The 26,615-nt window shown below is 44.2% G+C and overlaps 1 protein-coding gene across 1 annotated transcript in view; it reads right to left on the reverse strand.

The window, feature by feature from the left end:
* Window positions 1-26,615, reverse strand: part of OTOGL (otogelin like) — a gene marked incomplete at its 3' end in the record, with an annotated part of 101,685 nt that overhangs the window by 14,066 nt on the left and 61,004 nt on the right. The window contains exon 25 of the mRNA XM_025200934.1: window positions 24,613-24,751. Coding sequence (XP_025056719.1) covers window positions 24,613-24,751 — 139 coding nt within the window. The remainder of the gene's footprint in view (window positions 1-24,612; window positions 24,752-26,615) is intronic.

Raw genomic sequence — 26,615 nt, forward strand, 5'->3', positions numbered from 1 at the left:
TTGGATTTTTCTAACTGGAAAGCTGGCTAGCAGAAATACAGCTAGGGCAGAGGCCAGCAGCCTACAGCCCACAGGCCAGATTCAGCTCATGGAGCCAGTGGATCCAGCCCACAGATGGTGGGCTTCAGTGGCATTTGGTAAAATTGCAGCAGGAGAAGCCTTGGTAGTGGTGGTGCGGGTGGATGGGTCCTAACACTTGCCTTTCTATGAGCTGAGCTGGGTCAGGTCATTTCAGCCTGCAGTCTGAAAAGTCTGCTGAGCTAGTCTTTTTGCTAAAAAAATACAAACTTTTACTAAGAGAAAAAAAAAAGAATTCCTGAATTAACCAGAACCCTCAGAAACATCTTTTTCTGTTAAAAGCTAAGGTTCTTGTGCAGTTCTTTACCTTCCACCCCTTAAAATAATTATATTCCATGTCTCCTGTGTTGAGATCAAATTTGCTCAGTTATTCCCCTCCCTACCCTCAGCTGCCAAATTTTTCCACTCCTCAATGGATCTGAAAGCAGGTGGTCTCTTTCCCAGTCATACAGAAGCTGGCAGATTGTCACTTGGGCTATTTCTATTTAGTCTCAAGGTATTCAAATTAGGCAGTATAGTTATGTCTATACCATGGCAGCAGTGGGTCCTGACCAGGCCAAGTCTCAACCATCCACTCCTATGTGCATACCCAAATACAGAAATATATTGGTAAAGCCATTCCAGGGGATGTCTTTGGTCTTGACAGCAGATGCAGAGACTCCAGCAAGCTTAGGTGCATCCACTGGGATGACCCGGAGCTGCCTCACATGTACATTTTCTCCATCTCAAGCATGCAAGCAGGAGTGGATGGGCAGGGCCTGTTTGGGAGCAACCCAGCAGGGACACCCTGGCACTCCACTATAGCCATGCCTTGAGTAATAGATGTGTAAGTCCGTTGTATTCAATGGGTAAAACAAAGACAAGGCTGGATGTATAAGAAAAAAACTGGAACAACTTGCACCGTATGATCTTTCTGCTCTGTGCTTGCACAGCACCTACCAAAGCAAAGGTCTAAGAAGGATTCAATAATAATCAATTTCTCTAATCTCTCTAATCTGAACTAGTTTCAACATACTGTAAAAGATCATCAACGTGGGTAGATATGTCCAAGGACATACAAGGATCAAATCTAGTGAACAACAAGGTATCATTTTTACAGTCACTTCCCAAACTGGAGTTGTTCTTTACCTTTTTAGGTAAAACGTACATGAATGGATGCACTACAGTTTGTCATGTGAAACAGACTCGATGCTGACAGAGACTAGAAATAAAATAGTTTTCCTACTGCAAGAGAAACCAGTATCTTCCCACGTAAATTACCATATCCAGCCTGTTCCAGTTTAATATCAGTTTCTTTGTGATAACATGGAGTTGCTAAGCAACATAGAAGACAAAGTCACAGATCTGGGCAGTCAGTCAAAAACTCATTGTCAGTTCTAACTTCTCAGAATGTTCTTTTTCTAGACTTCTTAATTATGCTTTATTCCGTTTCTTCACATAGGAAAATAAATTGCCTCTATTTCCCAATTTTTTTAAATAATGCTTGGGAACTAAGTTTTTTATTTGTGTTAAGAATCCATTCTTGCTATCAATGCCAATTATTAAGAACCGCACACCTGCTTCTACTACACAAAATCCAGTTCCATAAATGACTTGAAATGGTAGCTGTTTTTATTTGTTTTGTTCTGTTTCATTTTAATTTTGCTTCATTGAAATCTGCCCACATTAGAATATTACAGAATATAACACTTGGCAGTAAAAGGCTAGTAAAAGGCATGAAAGGCCTGCCATTCGTCCATCTTTCCCAGGTCGCAATATCAAAAGTTAGCAGTTGCTCTGAATAATGTACCAAGCTTTGGGCTCTACTAGTGTCATTGCATGTACCACAGCATCAATGGATGTGCTGGAGATGGAAAAGAATTATATCTAGTCCAAATTTTTAATTCTGTATGGTTACAAAGCTTTCCATATATAGCCAAACAATATGAACTAGGGAGATTTGAAAACTGGATATTAGTGGAAAAAAGTTGAACTTGTCTACCCTTTGTTGCTATTTCCAGAAATAGGCCACTGACTTTCTACAGTCAGACTTTTGGCAATTACCCTTTTCATGTCCCCTTTTCATACTTCATAGAATCCCATTATTTTGTTTCACAAGTTCCAATATTTAATTCCCTACGATCAATTGTTCTCTAAGGGCTCAATTCTACATTGTGCTTCCAATCCAACAAAGTTAGATTGGAAAGGATAACAAAGGATACACATTCGCTTTTCTGAACAGACACCAGTGTACTCAGCATTTTGGAGGACTGAAGCTTACTAACTTTCAGTGCAGCCTTAAGGATTTGGGGCTTTAGCATATTCCATAAGGCATATATAATAATTTAGCAATAATTCCGTCATTCATTAGGCCTTCTCCCAGAAGTGCTAAATTTTTTTTGCAAAAACATGTATTCCCCTCCCCCATGAAAACAGTATATGACAGTATATCAATAAACACACACAATTTAGTTTTAAATTCTACTTCTTGCTTACCAGAAAGTGTTAAGAGTTTTGCCCAGTAAGCCAGTGAACTGCTACAAGAGTCCTGTGCAATATTAGTGGCAGTCACCAGATGGCACTACTACATAGTTTCAAGTTCTTACAAAAGGGTTAGGAACAGAGGGACCTAGTTACCTGGTTTGTCTCCAGGGTGCTGCCTTGCCTTGCCTTCTGCCCGATTTGTTCAGAATGTCATATGCTTTCATAGGCAACAGTCGCCTTTATTAGATGCTACTAATTTGACAAAGTAGTCTGTCACCTACAAAAGCTTATGCCTTACTGAACCAGTTAGTCTGTAAGGTTACAAACAGGTCAAATTAGAAATGAGGGGCATTATTATACAGAAGGACTGTCAGTATGTAGAGGACCACTGATGAAGGAAAATGGAGAATGAAATCAGTTTATATCTATATTTGTAACACTTGGAACCAATGAGACAGGTTTGATAAAAAACAAACCTTCCTCCCCACCCCTCCATCTCTACCCTTGTTTTCTAATTTTCAGCTATTTGCTTTTTCACAGAATGCCTCTTTTTTACCTTGGAGAACTCATTACTACAACAGAGTCTCCCTTGCTTGCCTTTGGCATTCCTTCACCCATTCCCTCTCCACTACCCATTGTTTTCCTAATTTCCACCTATTTAGATTCTCACTGACCTCCTGTTACACTTTTAGCTTCTTTCATTTCTTGGAGATCTCAGACCAACAGCAGAGTCTCCCTACGCCTAAGAAGGATACTTGTACCCAAAAGCTTGCAAAGAACTTTGTTCCAACTACTCAGTTGGTCTAATAAAAGATATCACAGCTACTCAAAGAACCTTACGAGCAAAATCACATAACATTTTTGTGGGTGTTGTTTGTAGCCAAGTTGATCGAAGGACATAGACAGAGAAGATTTTTTGGGTAAATGTGATAAATATGATATCTTTTATTAGACCAACTGAATAATTGGGAAGGGTGGGGGAGTTCTTTAAAAGCTTATGGGCACAAGCACCCTTCTTTAGGCATAGGGAAAGTTTTCCTTCATCTGAAGAAGGGTGTTTGTGCCCAAAATCTTGTAAAGAACAATTTTCCAACTATTCAGCTGGTCTAACAAAAAATATTTACCCAAAGAACCTTCTCTGCCTATAACATAGTTACCTTCTTCCTCTTCTCCTCACTATGGTTCATGTTTATATTAGGTCTATTTTTGTTTGCAACCTCCACATGGTAGGGATTTAATTTTTTTATAAGTCTGCAAAGCATAACACTTTCACAGCACTTGAAAAAAAATGAATAAAGATGGTATCAAATAAATGGGCAGAAATCTGGCAGAAACTGGCAGGAACTGGCAGAATCTGGAATGGGCTTCCAAGGGAGGTGGTGCTCTCCCCTACCCTGGAAGTCTTTAAGACGAGACTGGAGCACCTGCCTGAGGTCATCTGACCCCAGTGCTCTTTGCTGCCCAGGGCAGGGGATCAGACTCGATCTACCAAGGTTCCTTCCAATCCTAAAAATCTATGAAATCTATTAAATGGGGAGCATTGGATTGGGTGGGAAGACTGGCAATATCAAGGGGAACGAGAATGAGCTTATTCTAGGCTTCAGCTCAAATCACAGACATTTGCAGTTTATCCTGATAATGCAGCTCTGCTCTGTTTCTTCAGAACCAACTTCTAAAATGATACCTGAAGGACAGAGTAGACACCCAACAGTTCATAATGAAGATCCATTACATGCAAACCATCTTGCACCGTATGTGCATAAATAGGAGAGACAAAAATAAAGCTCTTAATCTGGCTCCCTATTTTCTGACTTCTTTTATGGTAGGACAAGATGGTAAGACAGAATGTCCTAGTAACTATTTGGTGAATCCAACTATTGTCACTACAGAAGGGCACTATCAAAATGGAATCTTTCTACTCAATACATTCTACTCAGTAAACTCGATATATTCCTAAACCTATCTCTATATCAAAGTTTTCCTTTAATTATATATAAAAATTACAAACAAATAATGAAATCACAAAGACAAAGGAGGATATTTTTGTTTTTAAATTTTAAGAAAAGAATGCATAAAATAGTTTTGAACAGATTCTCTTTTGTTTCATGTTTTAACTTTGCCCTGCTTGTGTATCAGATTTGGCATTTGCTTGGGTTACATTACAGCAATCCTTTTCTAATTAAAAATGTGATATACCCTAGATTAAAGTTTTTGGGAAGGTTCAAGTATCCAAGCGATACAATCCCCAACAGCATGAGCCATTTTGAGATAGTATCTCTATCTCAGCGGCACAGTTACTGGAAGTATTAGTTTCTTTTAGTTTTAAATCTATAAATATTTTCTATACATAGCATGCTATATTGATTCATTATTAACTGGTATGTTACAGATATAACAGTTTCATTGCACTGTCACTGATTTTAATAGGGCTTTTTTCTTGAAAAAATAAAATAATTAAAGGAAAGATTTTGAGGAGACATCATGGCAGCAAATTTTTTCTTGTATAATAAAAGGATATTGCAGAGTACCAGTAAATATCAACAACTAAAGGCCTAGGCACTGCTATACCCTTTTTATTATGAGCTGAATTTGATTCTCTGTCTAAATCAAAGTTTGGTTTCCATGGTTTTAGACCTGAAGAACCTTAGTTTTCTGGCTTAGCTCACAGAAAGTTTAATTCACATTTCACATCTCTCCATCAAAATCCATGCTCAGATTCTCACCCACATATTTAAAACAGCATCTCCAGATGGCTCTCACTAACACTGTCAACCTGACTCAACAGGCTGGAATTCACATATGGTGAAGGGCTCTCAAAGGCAAAAAGACAGTGCACTTCAGGTGATTATCTGCAATGGCTGCATATGACATTCTTTTTTCTCATTAATATAGCACATTGCTATATTAATAGAATATGAATGTAATAGTCTACAGCAGCTGACATGCACTAGAAGTATTATCCCACATTATTACAATTCGAAATAACTCATTTTCTAGTGATCTTGCTCTTCAGGCAGCCAACAAATTATTAACATTTAGATTACTTATCGTCAAAAGGACTCCTGGATGTTCAATCGTAATACCAAAATACAAAAAAGCAGTGAGGAAAGGTTACTTCCCTAAATTTTTTTGGTCACCGCTAAGCTACGTCTACACTGAGGTGCCAATTTGTGCACCACACTATGTACCTCCGCAATAAACACCAACCTCTTGCAAGAAACTTTGCTCCAGCCATTGCTGGAAACCCTCCATGCTAATCTGCACAAATTGAAAGAAATCTTTCTTTTGTTGGAGAACAAAAGCGATTCATTCACAGCATAATTTAATGGTCTACAGAGCCAGGTGGTAGAGACAGAAAGGTATGTTGAGTAATCGAGTCTGAAATCACTGATCTGGAAAAAATGGAACAAGAACATAAATCTATTGCCAACTGTAATCAAATCTTATGGTTGGAGGGAGGATAAAACAATTAAAAAAAAAAAAAAAAGGTACAAACCAAAGTTATCTGAGCACTGGACTCTCCAACTAAAGACTAGAATGACGAGAGATATCTCTGAAGGCTTGGTTAATGACCCTAGCAGGACTTCCAGAAACTTATATAAAAAGGAGCCTCTCTCTCGAGCAGTGTGTCTCAACCTCTGGGTCACAAGAATATACACGAAAGGGTCACAAACAAACTTTAAAAATGGATCAGCAAACTTTAAAAATGGATTATCTTTTAATGGAGAAAAACATGGGAAATCATAGCTTTTCCCTTGCAGACTGGCAGGGTTCCAGCCTGTGAGGGGCTGCTTGGGCCCCCCCCATGCATCACACACACCCTCACTGCCCCACACACCCACCTCCTACCCCATACACTGGGGCTAGGGACAGACATTACACATAAACCAGTTTAAGTAATCAGAAGCTGATTTAAACCTGTAACAGAACAGATGTTCAGTGCACATAAACCAGTTTGAAAATGGCTAAAACTGGTTTGAGATAAACCTGATTGAATGTAGTATCAGACTTAACTGATTCAGGTCAAATCAGTTTATTCAATGTCTGTCCCAGACCCCTTGCTGGTTTAAGATAAACCAAACTCACCCAGCATCCCAGTATGTTCTCTGGGCTGGGTGGGTCTCTCTGTTCCACAGTAGGGCTGGCCCCTCCCCTCCGGTCCCTGGCTGCAGAGCCTGCAGGGCCTGCAGACACAGCAGGGTCTCCCTGGCTTCCCCCTGTCCTACCCCACCTTGCTGCTTGCTGGACAAGCAGGGGTCCCCCCCTCCTATCTCCCACAGCATAGACCTCAGCCCCATGGACCCTAGGCATGTGGTATGCTAGTTAATGCCAAGCGGTGTCTGTGTGTGAGTGTCTCCAATTTCACTGGGACAAGCAGACAGAAGAGTGACCACTTAAGGCTGTTTGGAGCTAATCAACAGGTCAGCTGGTAAGCTGTTTAAGAAGAGCCTGAAGTAAGAGAGAGGCTATTGTTTTTCTGATGATGTGATAAATACTGTTATTAGCCCCTTGCTGGCTTGTTTGTCTGTCAGTTTGCTGCAGACAGTATAAAAAAGCAGAGAGGAAGATTGAAAAGCTCCATATCGTCAACAGATGCATGCACTTGCCTCAGAGTACTAGCAGGGGACTGGCAACACTCCTGCCCCTTGAGCAGCCAGCTGGGAAAAGCCTGGGACTGTGCATGCAGACCTCCCTAATCAAAACATCCTGCAGGGACCTGGCCATGCCCCACCCTCAGATCACCCCTAGCGCCCCCAGCTTCTAGCCTGAGCCACTGCCTGCATGTGCCTACATTTCCTCAGTCCAGACTGAGTGTCTATGACAAACCAGTTCAGCCTAGCCAGGTTAGACTAACCTGCAAAGATTGAATCAATTCAGGCTCAGGCTTTTTGAATATCTGCCTCTAGCCTGGGGGTTGGGGGCAGGGGTCAGCAGGTTGGGAGTGAGGAGAACTGGGTCGGGACCGACCGCTGACATTTACAAATTGGTCCTGGTACAAAAAACATTGAGAACCACTACTCTAGAGAAGCCTTCCTCTAATTCCAGGAAAACAGGAAGTGTAGCACTAGGCAAAGATAAAACTCTTAAGATCTCCATTCTAACTAGACGAAAGTGAATTATTCATAGCAAATTATTTAATCACCAAAACAATCCTTTTTAATGTGCACAAACTGTCAAGGAGCAGATCATTATTCCTGTGAAATTATTTGTTGTAAATTATTTGACAAGTATTTTAGGTGAACATAATTTGGCCAATTGATTGATTATGAAACTATTTACTTGAGTGTTGCTTTGAATATTAGATACTATATTTTCTTGCATACAACATGGCCTGGAATAAAATATGCAACTTTGCTTTTGAAAGGCAGAATGAAGTAATTTTTTTTTCCTTGTAGTAACTGAGTAGCAGCAGCTACAGAGCTGACCCTGCTTATTGTTCTTGTGCCTGCCTCCGTTCAAGTAGGCGCTCCCACACGGCATTCGCCCAGACTAGAGATCATGTCTGTCCTGGACTCACGGGTGGACCCCACGGGCTACCCCTGCTGACGTCAGGGGGACCCCTTAACTCGCCAGCCATGACCTGGGATGTTACCTCAGTGGAGGGGTTCCCCCTTGGGGCAGCCTCCAGGGTCGTCGTGTCTCCTGGTGGGCACTCTCGGGGCTCTGACCTTTCCTACACCCCAGCCACTCGCCACCTTGGGCTATCGGTCTTTGGGCCTCTTTGGTATCCTCGGCCCCTCCCCAGCTCCTGCCCACAGCTGGCCAGCCATGCGCCTGGATCTTCAGGCCCGATGTATGGTCCACGAGGACCTTTGGCCTGGTCCTTCCAATACGGCTTCCTATCGTTCTAATCTAATCACCCTGTGACGTTATGTGCCTACTCCACCACCAAGCTAACCAAGGTTCCTAAGCTAAGGGGCCAGGAGGCCCGCAAGGGTGCCTCTGGCCTCTGGGCTGTGTGGTTCACCCCGGGCTCGGGTTCCACCTCCCCGGTGGCTCACTCACTGGGGTGTTGAATCCCCGCCTCTTCCCAAGGCCACTGTGGGCTGCAGAGGTCCACTGTCCAGCCCTGCTTCGGGTCTTCGTCTGCCCCCTGATGCGTCCCGACGAGGCCCCGTTGGACCTGCCCCTCTGTTACCTCTTCTCCAGATCCTCTGCAGGCGCTGCTGCTGGCTCTGCTGCAGGTGCAGCTGCTGGTTCCTCCGTCAGCGTTACCCCCACCTTCACTGCCGCCTCTGTGGTGGGCAGCGCTGCCGGCTCTCCAGCTGATTCTGCTGCCGGCGTTACAATCAGCTTCCCCGCCGGCTCTGCTGTTAAGGTTGCAGCTGGCTTTCCTGTTGGCTCTGGCACTGACGATGCAGCCGGCTTCCTTGCCGGCTCTTCTGTCGGCGTCACTGCTGACTCTCTCAGAGCCTCTCCTAGCTCCGCCCCCGGCCTTCCACGCTGCCGGGCGCAGCGGCTGATTCCCTCTACATGAGGGCTCTTCCCTCCAGCCTCCTCGCATCAGCTGCCCCGCCACATTGTCGGGGCCGCTTTTTATCTCCCCTGGGCGGCATCCCCCACCCCCGCTGCTCAGCTGCAGCTGTATATATGCGTGGCTAATCACCCTCACCGGTGATTTCGCCGCGCGCCTCTCCTCCAGCTGTTCAGGCTCTACAAGAGGTAAGTGGGGCTCTCTTTTGGCCTGGGGTCCTCCTGTCACCCCAGCTCCCCTGGGACAGTTCTGCTCCCTGTGCATCACTGCAAAGTTCTTTCTGCTTTCACCTGGAAACAGCTTAAGCAGCTGAAACTGCTGTTACCCTATTTCCCCACATTAAATGTACATTCCAATCTCTAGCAGTTGTTTTTTTGAAAAAAGGTGCATGCTGTATATTAGAAAATATGATGTTTTAATTTTAATAATTCAAGCTGGTTTGATCTGATATATTCGTCTCATACTGTGGTTTTGTTCCCTGCATAGATTTTTTTTTTTAATCACTTCCACTGCAAACACTTTTTACAAATTGACATTGAACCCACCTGGCCTTGTGGAGTCTCTCTCTGGTGGCCCTGGAGTGGGCGCCCAGGGCTTACTGCAGGGGCTGCTCCTGCAGCTGTGATGTTTGGTCACACTGTCCCTGAGGAATACACCAATACTTGCCTGCCACATCTTGGATCTTTTGTTCAGTAGTGGGGCTCCCTCTTGTAGCAGTGCATGTGCCAGGTATTATCACCAGTGGATGCTCTTGGGGTTCCACCTCCCCTACACCCCAGCCATATGCCAGCCTCTTGGGACAGCCAGTCGATGGTCAGCCTGATCCCCTAACAGCATCACCTCCCGTTGCTCCAGCCCCAGTTTTCCACTGCGCTCGAGTATATTCAGGACAGAGAGACTACCCTGGTGGTTCTTTGGGTCTCATGGGGTGCTGGGGTCCCCGCAGCATTCCCAGTTCATTTTGTCCTTCAAGTGTCCTGGGCTTTGAATGAATCAAAAGTAAAATAATTAACTGAAATTCTGGGGAGTGGCCTTAGCCCGCCCCCACTTATGTGTCCTGTGTTCAACGACCTTGCTGTCCCTCAATGCCTTCCCCCCGCCCTGGTTCCCTCATTGTCCAGGGTGGTGTCTCCTTTAATTAAATGTCAGACCCCTCTGTTGGGTCCCTCCTTGGCTTCTCCTCCTCTTTGCCTGGAGGCCCTCTCCTGTTTCAGGGAACAGCCCCACAGCTTGCTATCTGCTATGTTCCCCCAGCTGTTTCCCTGCCACTGGCTTTTATCTTTGCCAGGCAGTGTTCTTCGATAATGTCATCTTGCCATGCCAGTCAGCTACAGATAAAAGCAGCTGGTGAACCACATGGGCATTCCTCCCCTCCGTGGCTCATCTGGCTCAGCTGCTTCTTTGAGGGGTAAATTTGCCATGTCCTCAGGGCTTTTCTGCTTGTTGTTATGGTGGGCTGTCCCCGCTCTAACCCACGAAACGGGAGGGGTCTCCCACCCCTTTTCCTTCCCCCCTCCTGCCCCCCGCAGGACAGACATTTATTTTCTAAAAATATTCTGTGTTATTTACTTAGCTTTAAATATTTTTGGTGGTGAAATGCACATCCCAAAATGTTGGTCTGATAAAAGATATTGGATTTACCCAAAGAATCTTCTCTGCCTATGTCCTTAGACGAACATGGCTACAACCTATGCCCCATCCCAAAATGAGGGAATTCAACTCCTGGATCTGGACTTACTTTCCATTTTGGGTGACAGGCAGCTAAAAAATGAGTTATTCTTATTGTGCTGGTTATGAGGGATGTGCAGGATTTTTTTTCATTCTATTGCAGTGTTGCTATTTCTAGTGATTCCACTATAAGTTAGTAATTGTTTTCTTAATACTCCCAACTCCTGAAGTCAGATAATTATACAGGAATCTTAGAAAATTAATTTTAAAAAGCTAAGTTTATAATTAAGTTATGCTTGAAAATGTAACCCTTAAAGGCTCAAAAACGAGAAAGCAAACTGAAAGAAAAAGAATATTTAAAAACTGTTGCTTTAAGGCAATATCTATGATTTTGGAGAGACTGAATCATGAAAAAAACTTGGGGATGGCTACATTGCAGCTGCTTCAGAGAAGAAGGGGCTTCTTTCTTCCTCCTTTATTCCATCTTTATCCCTCAGGAGGCAAGAGAGAGACCTATCCTATCTTTTCTTAGCTTTAGGGCTTGACTCAAAATCCACTGAGATAAGTGAAAAATTCCCACTGACCTCAGTAGCTTTGAAACATGGTCTTAGTATTGAAATAGAACTCTCATTTGAGAACAAGTGATATTCCGGCTATAGTACCTATCAAATTCTTCCCTGGAAAAGAAACATATCCCATGTCATTAAATATATAACTCTTCTCCTTAGAAATGAGCTGTTTGGGTTGGCTGCAAACTGATGGCACTAACGTTGTACAATCAGTACAGAGGCACAAACTAAACTACAGCGCAAATTATCAAACCAAACATCTGTGCTGCAGATGGGCAGTAATTTTAAAGCAAAAGTACTACAACATAAACATCAGTGAAATAATACACTGGCTTAAATAGTACTTAATTTTAGGGGTGGATCCAGAGGGGGTGCAATGGCACAAGTTGCACCCCCTTCCCCTTCTAACCACACTGCCATAGAAGCAGCAGCCAGGGAACTTTGTTAAAAAGAAAAGTCTCTGAAACAGGTAAGAATTTCCCACTCCCTGCTCAGTGACATGTCCCCCGCTCCTCATCCCCTCTGCATTTCATGCACAGAGCTTTGTGCAGTAATAAAAAAGGACTCCATTTGGACAGCAAGAACCTAATCTTTATTTGAAGTTGTGTGTGCTCAGTGCTGCTGCTTGTAGCCATGAGGTACAGAGCATGCTCAGACATAAGACAGTCTCCAAGCACATTGAACTTCCTTGTCCCCCTCTGAATCATATTCACTACAACTTGTGTTCTATTATAAGGCATGTTCCATCATGCCTTGTAATAGATAAACAAGCAAATAAAAGCAACAAAATAAATAAAATAAAAGAGAAAAGTATCCATATGGACATGCATGGGTTTGGTTGTTTGGGGACAAAAGTTGCTAACACACAGCCCATTTTAGGGATATGGCCTTCTTTGCTAGTCCACCATGTAGCCTCCCTAGGTATTGCAGTCATTTGGCTTTGATGGTCACTGATGGCTAGGAAATGGTATTTAGAGGTTTCCTTTTGGGAATTGGCTTGTAGATATGTATTAGAATAACAGTCCAGGGCAATGGCAGGGGTAAATTTATTTCTAAAAGCCTGTTGGTGACAGTTTCTTCAAGTCTCGCTGTCTAACACAGGCAAGCAGACACACAGTCTGGGAAACTGAAGACATGTAACACAGTATTCCATAACATAAGATGAGGTGGCATTAGGTCACAGTGCCCACCTGAAGAACACTTGGGGTTTTGGGGAACAGACCAAATTAGGACACCAGAAAGAACCAAATTAGGATGTGCAAATGTGATGGGTTTATGAAACAAAGAAATATGCTGACAGGACAGAATGTGGATAGTATGATGACCACAGAGAGATCAATCAAAGACAAAGAGTCAGAGGGAAGAAAGAGTACAGAAAGAGGGATTTCAGAGGACCAAGGGGTTCCCTGAGAGGGGAACCTGAGGCTACCATGGACAGAGAGCATACCACCAGCCCATCTTACCCACCCCACTGTCCCTCATGGGAGGTAGTGTGGAATGGTTCTATACCCATCAATGGCAGAGCAGGGCTACTATCAAGTCTCTGACAGGAGCTATTGTGATAGTCTAACAAAGCCAGATAAGGATCATATCCAATTCTTTTTGCCCTTTTCACGAGTCTTTTGGCTGTTCTGACAACTGATTGAGTTTTCCCATTGTTTTGTGGGTAGCCTGACAAAGTAGAATTGAGCTCAAACTTCCATTTTGTGCTAAGTCTTTTGAATTCTTCTACTGTATACTATAGTCCATTGTCTGAATACAAGATATTCAGTATACCATACCAGGCAAAGTATGCCTTCAGGTTCCTGATTGTTGCTTTTGTTTGAGTAGCCTCTAGATCAGCATTTCCCAACCGCTGTGCCATCAGGCATGTCCAGGTGTGCTACAGCATTTTAGGCTGGAGCTATACCCCCTGCCTGGCTGGAGCCACACATCCCCCACCTGCTGCTGCTGCAGAGACAGGCAGATGGGGCGTGTGGCTCCAGCCAGGCAGGGGTATGGCTCCAGGCCAAAATACTGTTTGGCTGGCCATGTGCCATGCCTCCCCATCAGTGTCTGGCTGGCTGTGTGCCACCCGCACACCCCCACTCCATGTCCAGTGCGCCGCGGTGCTTTTTTATTTAGGTAAGTGTGCTGTGGGGTGAAAAAGGTTGGAAAATGCTGATCTAGATAGTAGATATTACTCCAATTCTAGAGAGGTGAACTGTGACCATATAATGTTTGTCATTTGTGTTTATCAATGAACACAAATAGGTCTGGCTGCAACCTTTTCCCAAGGTTATGTTAGGATGTCATGAGGCTATACTATCTCCTTCTGTTGCCTGTGTCCAAGCTCTTTGTGCAAACCTCTCACTGTTCCATGTATGCCCTCTTCTGGGAATTGATGCTGGGTCAGTAAACATGCTCTCAAGCTTGCTGCAGGCATGTCTCTATTCCCAGGTGCAAAGAATATATGCTTTTTGTGATACCCTGTTTCAAATTGGCTGACATTACATATCTATCACCTCTAAACAAGATCCCATCTTGTATAAATGACTCATTCCTAACCTGCTGATTGGGAATAATTTCCTGGGGCACTTGTTCCTTGTGCTCTGACCACACTGGAATAAAATTCTTATTACAGTCTAGCTGTTCATTCAATTCTATGCTCTCTTGCATTGCCTAGAGACTCCCTTTGGCAATACAGAGCTATTGTGGCGCATCAATAGATTTGATCTTCTGTTTTATAGATCCGCGTGTGGCGTATCCTGGAAGGTAGGCCCTGCTCAGATTATATGCCACTAGCAGTGACTTCTCTGGACAGTACCTGATGCTCACATCATAGCACTGAAGTCTCAATACTTGTACCTGCTTTGGTGTACTCAGGAGTGACTTCTTCATAATAGGGCTGTGTGAAGCTTCGGGTGCCAATTCGATTCAGAGGAGATTTTGCCCAATTCAGTGGATGGGAGAGTGGGCAGGGGTTGGGGAGCTCATGGAAGAGCCCACCATGTGGCGTGGGGCAGCAGGGGGCAGCGGGGATGGCCCCCTGCCTGGCACTAGCTGATGAGTGGGGGCTTTTTTTTTTGTTTAAAGAACCAGGAGCTGGGGCCAGGAGAGTGGGTGGGAGATGGGGGTTCATGACAGCCCTTCCTGCAGCATCGGGCAGTGGGGATCACCCCCCCCCCACACACACACACACACACTTGGTAGCAGCCAGTGAGTGCTGGGCTTTTTTCTACAAAGAGCCGGGAACTGGGGCCAGGTGGGGCAGCCATTCATGGGGGTGGGAGAGCAGGTGGGGGATAGGACTGATTCAGAGATTCAGCCAAATCAATTCGGGACAATGATTTGAATTACCGGATCGAATCACTGTCCCCAAATTGGATAAATCCGAATCCAAAGCGAATACTAGCCGCTTCCCACAGGCCTACTTCATAATGCTTTCCAGTGGCTTGTAATCAGAATGCACATCCACCTTTAGTCCAAAGGTTAACTGGAGAATTCCAAAGAGCACAGCAAGGAGCTCCGTTTCTACTTGTGCATTCCCAATTTCTGTACCTGTCACGGCCTGGCTGGCAAATGCTATGGGTTGCTGGTTCTACATTAATGCTGCTCTCAGGCCTCCTTTCATAGGTGAAGGGAGAAAAAAAATATTGGGGGGGGCTGAGCATGTGTGCGCTTATGCACGTGCACACACACGTGCACCTCAGCAGGTAAGTCTGTCATGGGGAAGGGCTGGGGGGGGAAGATCAATACCTCCACAGTGAGGGAGGGAGTGAGACGGAGGCAGGGGCTGGGGTGAAGAGGGCCCTGGGGCTGGGGCAGGTCACAGGATGCTAGGAGCCCAGGGGCTCATCCAAGGGGACCCCAGTAGAGACCTGTGGGGAATGTGCCCCCCCAGATCTGTGTGCAGGGTGGAGGTGGGCTGCTGCTATGGGCTGGGCTCTGAACCCCACTGCCTTAGGACTGGCACGACAGCTAATGCACAAGGAAAGACCTGCAACTTCTATAGATGGATCTCTGGCTCAAGGACCTGATTCTTTATGTCATCTCAGGACCCACTCATGAGTTGTGGTAGAGATCATCCTCAAATGGATCGACTGCTGCTGATGACAATTTCCTCTTTGAGTGACTCTACCAGGGCCAGTAATACTCTGAGTTTCAGCAGTCATAGAGGTTGTACTTGTGGGTCTATTTCTAACATGAGCTTCCTCTTTAAGAGCCCATCTCCCTCACATACATCCTTGTACTGTAAAATAGCTGATAAAGACCATGTTGTGCTTCCTGCCTATATGGAGGATATTTTGATGTTGCACTCTGAGATCATATCCATGGTTTGAACTGCTTGGCTGCCTAGCAGTGGATGGCATTCTTCACTGTCACTCACTATGAATTACAGGCAGTATTGTTTTTCTGTTCTGTGAATATTGCATTGGTAGTCTGCATTAACCCACTGGTTATACAGTTGTTTTATTGTACATCACCAGTATCTGCTCACATCTCTGTAATCTGACATTAGTGCTGAGTAATTTTGCAGAATTACATTGCACATGGCTTCACAATCAAGCTGGAATCTGATTGGTCATATTTGAAACTGTATTAGTGAGCAATAACCAAGGGTTTCATAGTATCTTTCTTCTGTAGTGCATGCATGTTCAGAATACTTGGAGTTGCTGAAGTCACATAAAAAATATCAGTGTCCTCCCCTACTGCATGTATTGTGGCTTCATTTCTTTTGGTGTTGTTGTGGCACTGGGATGCAAAATACTTGTTTCCCCACAGTCCAGGCATCGTTGCCCATAAACTGGGCATTTCTCCTTCCGGGCTAGGGGCATTCAAAAAGCCTGAGCATGAACTGATTCAATCTTTGCAGGTTAGTCTGACCTGGCTAGGCTAAATCACTTTGTAATTGTACAGACATCCCAGAAATGCAGGCACACGCCTGCAGTGGCTCAGGCTGGAAGTTAGGGGATGCTAGAGCAGCCCTCCCTTCCCTTGCACAGGACTGAGCTGAGGGGGGCGTGGCCAAGCCCCAGCTGGACGCTCTGATTAGGGAGGTCTGCCTGCACCATTCCAGGCAGCTGCTCAAGGGGCGGGAGTGTTGCCAAACCCCAGCCCCAGGCTAGCACTGTGAGGCAAGGGTGGGGGGAGGTGTGTAGTGCAGTGCATGCATCTGTCAATGATATGGAGCTTTTCAATTCCGCCCCCCCCCCCACACTTCTATATACTGCCTGCAGCAAACTGACAGGTGAGCAAGCCCGATTGGGGTGGATAACGGTGTTTATCACCTCATTAGCAAAACAATAGCCTCTCTCCATTACTTCAAAACTCTTCTTAAACAGCTTATCGGCTGACCTGTTGATTAGCTCCAAACAGCCTTAAGCAGTAACTCTTCTGTCTGTCCCTGTGAAATTGGAGACACTTGCACACAAACACACCTCTCAGCATTAGCTAACATACCACATACCTAGGGTCTGTGGGGTGGGGTTCATGCTGTGGGAGATAGGAGGGAGGGAGGGGGGGATCCCTGCTTGTCAAGCAAGCAGCAGGGTTGGCGGGGGGGCAGGGAGAAGCCAGGCAGACCCTGCTATGCCTGCAAGTCTCTGCTGAAGCTCCAGCCAGGAAGCAGAGGGGAGGGGCCAGCCCTGCTGTGAAGCAGAGAGCCCCACCCAGCCCAGACAGTATGCTGGGGGCGTCTAGTTTATCTTAAACCAGCAAGCAAGGGGTCTGCAACAGACATTGCATAAACCCATTTGAGCCAAATTAGTTAAGTCTGATACTGTTGTCTACAATACTACATTCAACCAGGTTTCTCTGAAACTGGTTTCAGCCATTTTCAAACTGGTTTATGTGCATTGAACATCTGTTCAGTTACAGAATTAAATCAGCTTCTGATTACTTAAACTGTGCAATGTCTGTCCCTAGCCTTGATGTTGCATGTTGCTTCCTGCAGTACCAACACTGGAGCCTAGTGACTGCATTCTCAGTTGGCCTATCTTTGTTTTGCCAGCTGGGTCCCTCAGAACAGACCCACCAGCAATTGTTGTGGTTCTTTCCTTAAACCACTCAGCTGCTCATAAAATTTGGTCACACTTGTCCAGAGTGATCAGCCTCTCAATAGTCTCTCCTTTAGATATCCCACAAATGACTCTGGCTCTAATAACAGAGTCTGTAATGGTCCCAAAAAGTACATGTGAATGCCAGTGTTTTCAGCTTTGTAACATAATTATCTATTGCCTCCTACTGGAGCCTGATTCTCTGTTAAAGAAAAAAGAAACAACAAACAAACAAAAGGTCAGTAACTTTCTATGGTCTCGTTTCTTCTGGGGTCACAGTACTCATAAAAAGCCTTCATTAGCTGCTGTAATGGGGCCCTCAGATAAAAGCTTTACACTCATTTCTCTGTCCTTTGTCTCAGTGAAACAATGAAATAGGTTTACCTTTGTTTTCTCATACTCATCTGCCATGGTAAGTTGTATGTACAAGGTCAACTCTTCTTTCTACTGCTTCCAACTGCTGCCAGGTTCTTTGACTGGAAATCAAAACATTCAGGGAGACCAAGTCCCTCCATGGTGCCTGTTCTCTTTGCTTTATAGGTGATACTTAAATCATATATTCACTGCGGTTCTCACCCGCTGCCACCGTGTTTCATGCACAGAGTGCTGTGCAATAATAAGAGGGACTCCATGTGGACCACAAGAACTTAGATCTTTACATGAAGTGCCATGTGCTCAAGTGCTGTTGTTTGTAGCCATGATATGCAGTGTGTGCTTGGAGCTATTATGAAATTCTCCAAACGTGTTGCATGACACCCTCCAAATCATCCCCACTACAATTTTCATTCCAACCGGCAGAAATCTGTAGGTTATTACAGGACCCTCTTCCCCCTGCCTTCCTGCCCCTGCCCTCCCCCCCCCCGGGTGCTCCGTCCCTAGCTGACTAGGGGGGCAGGGGAGAACTCCAGACCACTTCTGACCTGCTCCAGCTGGACTGGACATGGACCAGACTCAGTCCGGGACAGTGGCAGGGATGGTGGTAGGTGCCCCCTACCTACCCCAGCCCAGGACCAGGCTCAGGGAAGGAGAACCTGCACACCACCACTGCTGTCCCTAGCTGAGCCTGGCTGGAACAAGACAGGAAGAACTCTGGAGCTCCTCCTACCCTTAGGTCAGCCAAGGACACCAGCAGCAGCAGGCACGGAACGGGGCATAGCAGGGGAATGGAAGTACTACTAAGTGTGAAGAAGGGAGAAGGAGCCAAGCAGCAAGTTCTTACCCAATTCAGGGACTTATCTGCCTGTCCTGAAGTTAGGAGTCAGGGGGACAGGGGACAGCAGCACCAGCCACTTCTTCTGCAACCCCACTTTACAAAGTCCTCAACCTACCCCTGCTTAAAATGAATGACATCTTAGTTATTCTACAGTAAAAAGGTTAGAAAAAATAGCATTGTTTTATTTTTCTAAGCTATTAGGCAAAGAATCATAGATGGAAAGAAAGGGAAACAGCATAAAGCAAGCAACTTAAATCTTCTATTTATCTAAAGCATTTGGTTGGCATGAATTCATCAGTATTCAGACTTGCCAAAAAGAGCCATTTACTTGACTTACAATGAAGTGAAAGATTTGTTGACCTATACCGAAGAGACTTTTTGCCTTGAAAGGATTAGTTAATTAAGGCATATTTTTATTTGATAGGGATAAAACTGGACATGTTCTCAGCGAAGTCATGTACCAGTGCAGTGAACTTTCCTGTCTCTCAATTCATAATATTGTATTGTAGATCAATCAAAATTCCTTGAACAATGTTACCAATTATGGAAAATAATTTCCTTATTTAAGTAAACATTGCTGCATTAAATTTTCAGACATTTGCTACCCAACAGAGAAAAGTTTTGAAACTTTCATAGGAAATCTTTATATTCTTCTGGTGTTAATTAAAACAAAAGGGACTGACAGAATAATTACACCAAACCTATGGTTTAAAGTGTCTTAATTGACTGAAAGATTTAATTTCTTTCCTTTTCCCTCTTCTATAAGCGGGTGCATCTGAATAAAAAGTGAGAGCTTCATTTGTACAGAAGACAATACTAATAAATACTTGTAGGAGCTTGGCATGGTGGTCCAAATTATTATCCAGTCATCATCCCTAATTCTATGTAGGCATTAATTTGCACGCAGCTAATTTCTGTGTTTGTATAGATAGACCGATACTATCAAATTAAAGAAAATGGTTTAACAGTGCACCAGATTCAAAAAGGCTAACTACCAAGTTAAACAACTGCTGGGAAAGCAGACTGGTACAACCCATCATCCTACCAGAGAAAAGAAATTTAGGATAAAACTCAGTAACTTAGTCTTACATCGATAAAGAACTAGTACTCCGGAAAATATCTGGTAGCTGAGGTTCCCATTTTATTGCATTCTGATGCCAGACTACTCTGATTTATGAACTTGCAAGAACTCATTTCTCAGCAAAGATAGAGACAATTCTCATATTGCTTTATACACAATATGGTATCTTTAGCTGCTTGTATCCACAGTATTCAGTGAACTTTAAAAAGTTTTTATTTATTAGCTGAGCCTCGTAATAATATTGTGAACTACCAGTAGGTAAATATAATATGCATTTGCATCAGGCAAAATTTATGCTACTGTACATATAACTAGACAAGGAACTTGAGACAGAATAGGTGGTAAAATTCCCCAGGCCCAGATGTTGCCCCAAATAGACTCTCAGTCTTCATGTCTTATTATTAGACCATCCACTTTTTAGTCAGGCAGACCACATTCCTCTTTGTAATAACAAACGTGTGGCCAGATTTTCAACTAAATTACATTTGCCACTATGTACCTAAATTGTTTGTTCATGCTAAATGGATGTGCAGTCTATCTATGCTTTTGTGTGCCTAGCCCTTTTGAAAATCTGGTGCAGAACATGGTGTGCAACAAATCAAATGGACATATTTCTTAAATGGTTACAATCTCTCAGGAAGAGTGGGAAAAATACATTCTATCTTTTTCCCCAAGCGCCGGCAGGGTTGAAAATATAATCTGATAGTATTATATCATGAGAGATCTGGACATTACTCCTGGTTTTGGCATGTTTTATGGCCTTTTTGCTTGCGTCTCTCATCTGACCCCATTTACCTGTCTCATCTATGTAGACTAGAGGCTCTCAAGGGCAGAGGAAGTCTTGTACTGTGTGCTTGTAAAGTGCCTAGTGCAAAGAAATCTCAACTTCAATTGGCATCTCTTGATTATAAAAGGAAAAGACACAGCATTTTCTAAATTGGAAACAACAAGGCTTCTTTCAGCACGTAAACCTACAACATTTGGAAACCTCAGTATCTGTCTATGTATACAAGCACAGAAATTAGCTGTGTGCAAATGAATGCCTACATAGAATTAGGGATGATGACTGGGTAACAATTTGGACCACCACACCTGAGCTCCTACAAGTAATACAGAAGGTCAGGTGCTGAGCCAATTTCACCTATTTAAACCAAGGGTATTCAACCTCTGGCCCACCGGCCAAATATGACCTACAGAGCCTTGGAAACTGACCTGCAGGGCTCCCCATGGGTTGGGGAATTTGGTGGCAGGGGAGCAGTGTCAGTTAACACTGCCACCCCTCCCCATTGCCAAAATCCCAAGCCCTATGCAGTGGGGCCATTCAGGCCACAACCCTCCCTACACACAGTCAGATAGGGGCCAGGCCGTGCTCTCTTGCATTTGGTTAGGTCACTCATGCATGGCTTGGTTACCCATGCATGGTTGGGTTGGGGCTGGCCCCTCCCCCTGCCCAGTTTGTTTGGGGCTGGCCTATGGCCCCTTCCACTGCCTCCCCCACATCTGGGCCATGTACCATTCCCTCCACCTAGCCAAGATAGGGTGGGGCTGAGAGCCATGCCTGCTTCCTTCCACAGGACAGGGCCATGTCCCTTCCCTCCCACCCAGCCAGGTTGGGGCCAAGTGACACCCCCTTCCTCCTGTGGGGTAAGGCCACACCCCCACCCACACCCTGGGACTGGATCTGAGTTGAGTTGTGCTGCCTCCCCCTCCACAGGGCTGGGTTGGGGTTGGGCAAAGACCCCATCCAGAGAATGGATGGGTTGAGAGTGGGCTACCCCCTGCCCCTCTCCTCACAGCTGTATGGGGCCTTGCCACCCCTGCCCCAGTCACCAGATTGGGACCACCAGCCAGATCCACCCTGTGGAGGGACTGGGCACTGCCGCCCATTGGACAAAAAGGTTGAATACCACTGATATTGCATTAAATGCAACATTTTAAAAATATCATGGATTTATCTTAAATACTTGTCATACAATATTCCGGCTAAAGATATGGAATCTGAGGCAGGGAAACAAAACAGAGTAATGTAATCCCAGGGACAGTTATTTAATTCAGAAATCACACATCGAGATATAGAAACGTATTGCTAAATCATCAGCATCATTAAGGAATAAAAATCAGTCTCTTCACTACTCCTCATTATTTTACATACATAATTTTACCCATAATAGTATCTATTCTGCAGTCATCATACGATGCCTAGCTTATAGTAAACAATACTTCAGTAAGAGTGATGAAATCTCTCAACACTAAAGAGGAACCCAAGGGTTGCAAACAAATTAGTTATTGGGAAACACCACATCTTTGTTGTTAAAAAAAACCCCACCAAGAGTCTGAAAAGCTTCTATCTAGGCAGAGCTACCATTGCACCTGTCTGCAACAGAACAAGGCTAGTTCTGATATCACAAATCTACATAGGCAGCATTTTCATCACTTGTGACATCTTGTTCACTGGATTAAAGGACTACTGGTAATGTGCCATGCATCTTGATTATGTGCCTGCCAACCTTCGTTCTTGAACTTTAGAACTCCAAACCCCCCTGAATGGTTCTCTTGCAAAGAAATACATACTGCAATATAGAGTAGCAAAGCAGGCAAAACTGGACTGGACAATAGGAGAAAATTAACTAGATATTCATAGCCATGACAGAAGGCTGAGCATCTAATAATGATTTGACTTTGTACCAAAGCAACACAAAAATCAAGAGATGGCTACTAACATACAATAGTCCTCCAGCTAAATTTAGAGTCCTAGTTAAAACGTTCTTCTACAGGATATTACTGAAACACAAAAGAAACTCTCACTCCTAACAACAACAAAAAAGGTTACTGTGATGGTAACAGGATGATATATTTTAAGCTCCATGTGGTACTTTTACAGGATTCAGGCTAGTCAATGTGTGCTATGAGAAGCATGTCACTGCCAGTCATAAAAAAAAAACAGAAAGAAATTCACTGCTGCAAAACTTTATTTTAATTATATTTGTATACTTGGAATATGATACAGGCTACACATTAAAATCAATAGGAAGAGTTCCAATAACTTCCAAGATTGTTGGGGTTACACCAGAGCAAATGTATAAAGGCCATGTCTAGCTTCACAGTCATTTCTATACTATCAAATCCTACAGGGAAAAAACCTATGGCAGCAGTAGAGCAGTATTTTTTTAAATAATAAATGTCACATAATATCTTTCTTTGGGTCACAGAGTATCATGAGGTGGGTTCCCTAGAGATGGCTGTGATGCCCCTAGGGCCCTGTGACCATGCCAGCTTCACTGTGAGGGCACCTTCTAGTCTCTCCTGCCACGTCTTGATGGCTAAGATAATAGATAGTAGATAGGGAGGCTGCCCTCAAGTTGCTACAGTCACAGTTCTGGTGGACCTACTAAACCATGTGTGTTCTTAGACCCCTTGCTGGGTCCTGCTTTAAGTTATTGCCTCGTGGGACACCCCCAGCTTTATGGGCTAGATACATGGCTCCTAAATTGTCCCTTTACCATGCCCCATGCCTTGCAGGTGGTATTCAAACGTTGTCCCTCTGAAGCCTTAATCTAGATCAGCTTCCTATCATCACTGGGCCCTTGGCCCCTATCTATGCACCCTCACTCATGTTGGGCTCTCTGTGCCCCTGTCTGCACACTCTTACTGGCGCTGGGCTCTCCACACTGTAGCGTGCCCCAATGAGGCCTCCTCCTCCCCAATAGCCTCTGTCCAGTCCACCGGATTAAACAACAAGCAATGTAAATACAAGACCCTGGGCTATAACATAACAACAATAACATTGGAGGTCACACTCTATCCTGTTAAGGGGAAAGCTTCTCCCTCAACAATGTGTGCCCCCTAGCCCCAGATACTTTAGCAGGTCCTAGAGCCCCTCAGTCTTACCAGCAGTGGAATGGCAAAAAATAATCTCTGAATAGAGCTCCTGCAAGAGCTCCTTCCCCCTGGGTGCTGCCTGAGCACTAACTACCTCCTGTCTCAGCCCTGGGGCTTATATGTGCCCAGGGCCCTGCCTTCTTCTGGTCAGCTGACTGGGTGCAGGTGCTAGCTAATTCCCTCATTAGTCTGCTGCCACAGCAACCTGAACCTGTGGGGGCTGCCTGGGTCCTAGGGCCCTCTCTCTAGGCAGCTTCTGCCCTTAAAGGAGTAGGCACACCCCTTAGTGCCCTGTGACACAGAGGAATACAATGAAAAGCTCTTATCTATCGAGTTAAGCAAACACTTCTAGCAATGAAAACAGCCAGACAACCTTAAAACTTTCTTATGCCCTATATTAATTCCTACCAATATTACTAATTTACACTTGCTCCAAAGAACTGAGTACAAATATAGACACTGACTGCTCCAAAAAGAGCTTGAATCTAAAAACTAGAGATGATGGAACATAATGGTAATCCCAGGGTGGGAGTAATTTGCTGGGGGTGGAGGGGAAAAATATCTGCACAATACGAGGGGCCAGAATTTCTTAGGGTGATATCTTTTATTGGACCAACTATGTAGTTGGGATAAAGTTAAACAAGGTTTTGAATTCAAGAGATTCTTCATCTTCAACCTGATGAAGAATGTCTTGCATTTGAAAGCTTGTCTAACTCTATTCTAACTACACAGTTGGTCCCATAAAAGATATCACCCTAAGAAATTCTGGCTTCTTGCATAATTTCTGGACCATCATGGTGACAACAGTCACCCTTACGCTAACATTTGCACAATGTCTCATTTTGCTTTCCTTCATCAAGCAAGGGTATAGAAGGGCTCCAGTATTTTAATTAATCCTAAGACCACATTTTGTCTTCTAAATTCATCAAAATGCCTTTAGCACAGTTCTTTATAGATCCCCCTCCCCCCGCCATACACACACTTTAATTTACATGTGTCTTGCATTTAAGTTTTTACCAAAGGTGACATTATCAAAGATATTGATATTCAAAACCACTAGAGGATGCCTTTGCATGTCCAGTTCAGTATTAGTTTCTGGTACAAGAATGTGCATAAGAGAAAAAAGAATGTGTGATCAGTTCTCTTACCTTTACCAAATAAGCTTGGCAGTCACTAACATAATCATATTCCAATCCATCAAAAGTATAATAATGTCGATCTCCATAAACTGTACACACAGCAGGACAAGGGTAACTAGTACAACTGAATATCCCTCGCCGACAAATACTGCAAAAGAAGAGTAAAAAGAATCCATACTACCGGTATCCCATAGAAGAGCTTTTTTTTTTATTGTTGTGCACTCTTATTTTAAAAGCAGAACTCTTAAGATCTTAATTCTGAGTCACAAAAAACCCAGATAACTTAAATGGGCCTATTTATCCAGTCATGCTACAAGCGACCATGTAATTGGGAGTGTGGCTATATTACACAAGTGGCAAATGAGCAGGCTTAAAACCATAGCTACAATAACAGGGGAAATTAGGATAAAAGAACTTTAGGTTGATTTATAGCATATGAGCATTTTTACTTCCTTCTTGCATACTGCTGCCAGCATGACTATCTCCAGTACCAAAACACTATCCTCCAATCCATACTCCAGATTCTTAGAATACTGATAAAATTGTTCTTGACCTATTTTAGTTCACGACACTTATATTTGGTTGATATACAAAGCTCCCCTGTTAAAAATCAATGGGAATTTTGTGTGCTAAATTAGCACAAAATGTTCATCAAAATTGCTTAGGTCAGATGGCCCTATTTGCCTATCATTTTATATAACATATATCTATACATCTATATGTCTATCTATAGACAGATAGAGTAAGAACAAGAGCGAGAGCGACACTTAAGTAGAGTTGCACTGGTGTAAGCAACAGCAAAATGCTCAGATGCTCTACTTCTGCATGCATAATTTTATTGGGATCATGCAACTTGATAGTAAAGTTTCACATTGTCACTCAGGCCTCCTCTATACAATACATTTATGCCATGATTAACATGTTAACCACAACATAAATGGGCTACATGTGTACTGGATTTAAGACACCAAAAACTGGGAAACAAGCCATAAAAATGTTCTACATATGATACAGAACATTTTTCAGGCTGGTTTGTAAGGCACTTTAAATTTAACGTGTGGTCAGGGCTAACAATAAGCTGACTGTTAGTCCTGGGATGAAGATCAGACTGTGGTCTGGAATAGCCCCAGGACTCTGACTGTTGGCCTATCCAGAAGGTAGGGGGAGCCAAAGTGCTTCTGTGGCAATTTTACACCCTGCACCCAAAAGTCCCGGCTGGATGGTTGGGTGTGGGGAATCAGAGGCTCCTGGTGGGGGAAAGCAAAGGACTTCCCCCTGCTGGAAATTGTAAACACCACAACCGAAGGGCTCTGGCCAGGCTGCCAGGCTTGGGGGATGAGAAGCTGCCAAAGGGAAGCTCTTCTGGCTTCCCCCAGCTCTCCTGCCATGCCCAGCCAGAGCTGCTGGGCATTGGGGTTTGGCAATCTGCTGATTTTTGGCCCTGGCCTGGCCAGCTCCAGGTTCAGGACCTAGGGCTATTACAGCTGACTAGGGCTGACTGTCAGCCCAAACAGCCCTGGGTGAACAGACCCAGGGCTGTCTGGGACAGGGCCAACAATCAGCTAACTTCCAGTTCCAACTATGGCCTTTTCCCTTGGGACCACACTGGGGAGTTGAACCAGTCCTGGTGCATTCTGGGGCTGGGGCTGACAATCATGGTAGGAGGCATGATTTGGGGATCAGGGATCAGATCCCATCATACCATTAAATGAATGCAAGCTGACAAAAATGCAAGTGCGGACAGACTGTGTATCCAAAGTACTTGGGATATAGTGCACATGTCTCTCTGCCAGTGCATGCCAGGTTGATGTCCTGTGAAATAGGGTCAAATGCTATTTCCCTCCAATTTTTAATAGTTTAAAGCTATTTTATTGCTTTATTAATTTTTTAGAGGCATTTTCTCCTTTCATAGTCTTGTCATGGGGTCAAGCTCTCCCATCTTTGAACAGTAACTTAATTGGCAAATAGTCCCCAGCCCTCACTAGATGATAGTGCATAAGTTAGTCCAGAGG

This window comes from Alligator sinensis, unplaced genomic scaffold (genome assembly GCF_000455745.1).
Source record: "Alligator sinensis unplaced genomic scaffold, ASM45574v1 scaffold465_1, whole genome shotgun sequence".
NCBI classification, from domain to species: domain Eukaryota; kingdom Metazoa; phylum Chordata; order Crocodylia; family Alligatoridae; genus Alligator; species Alligator sinensis.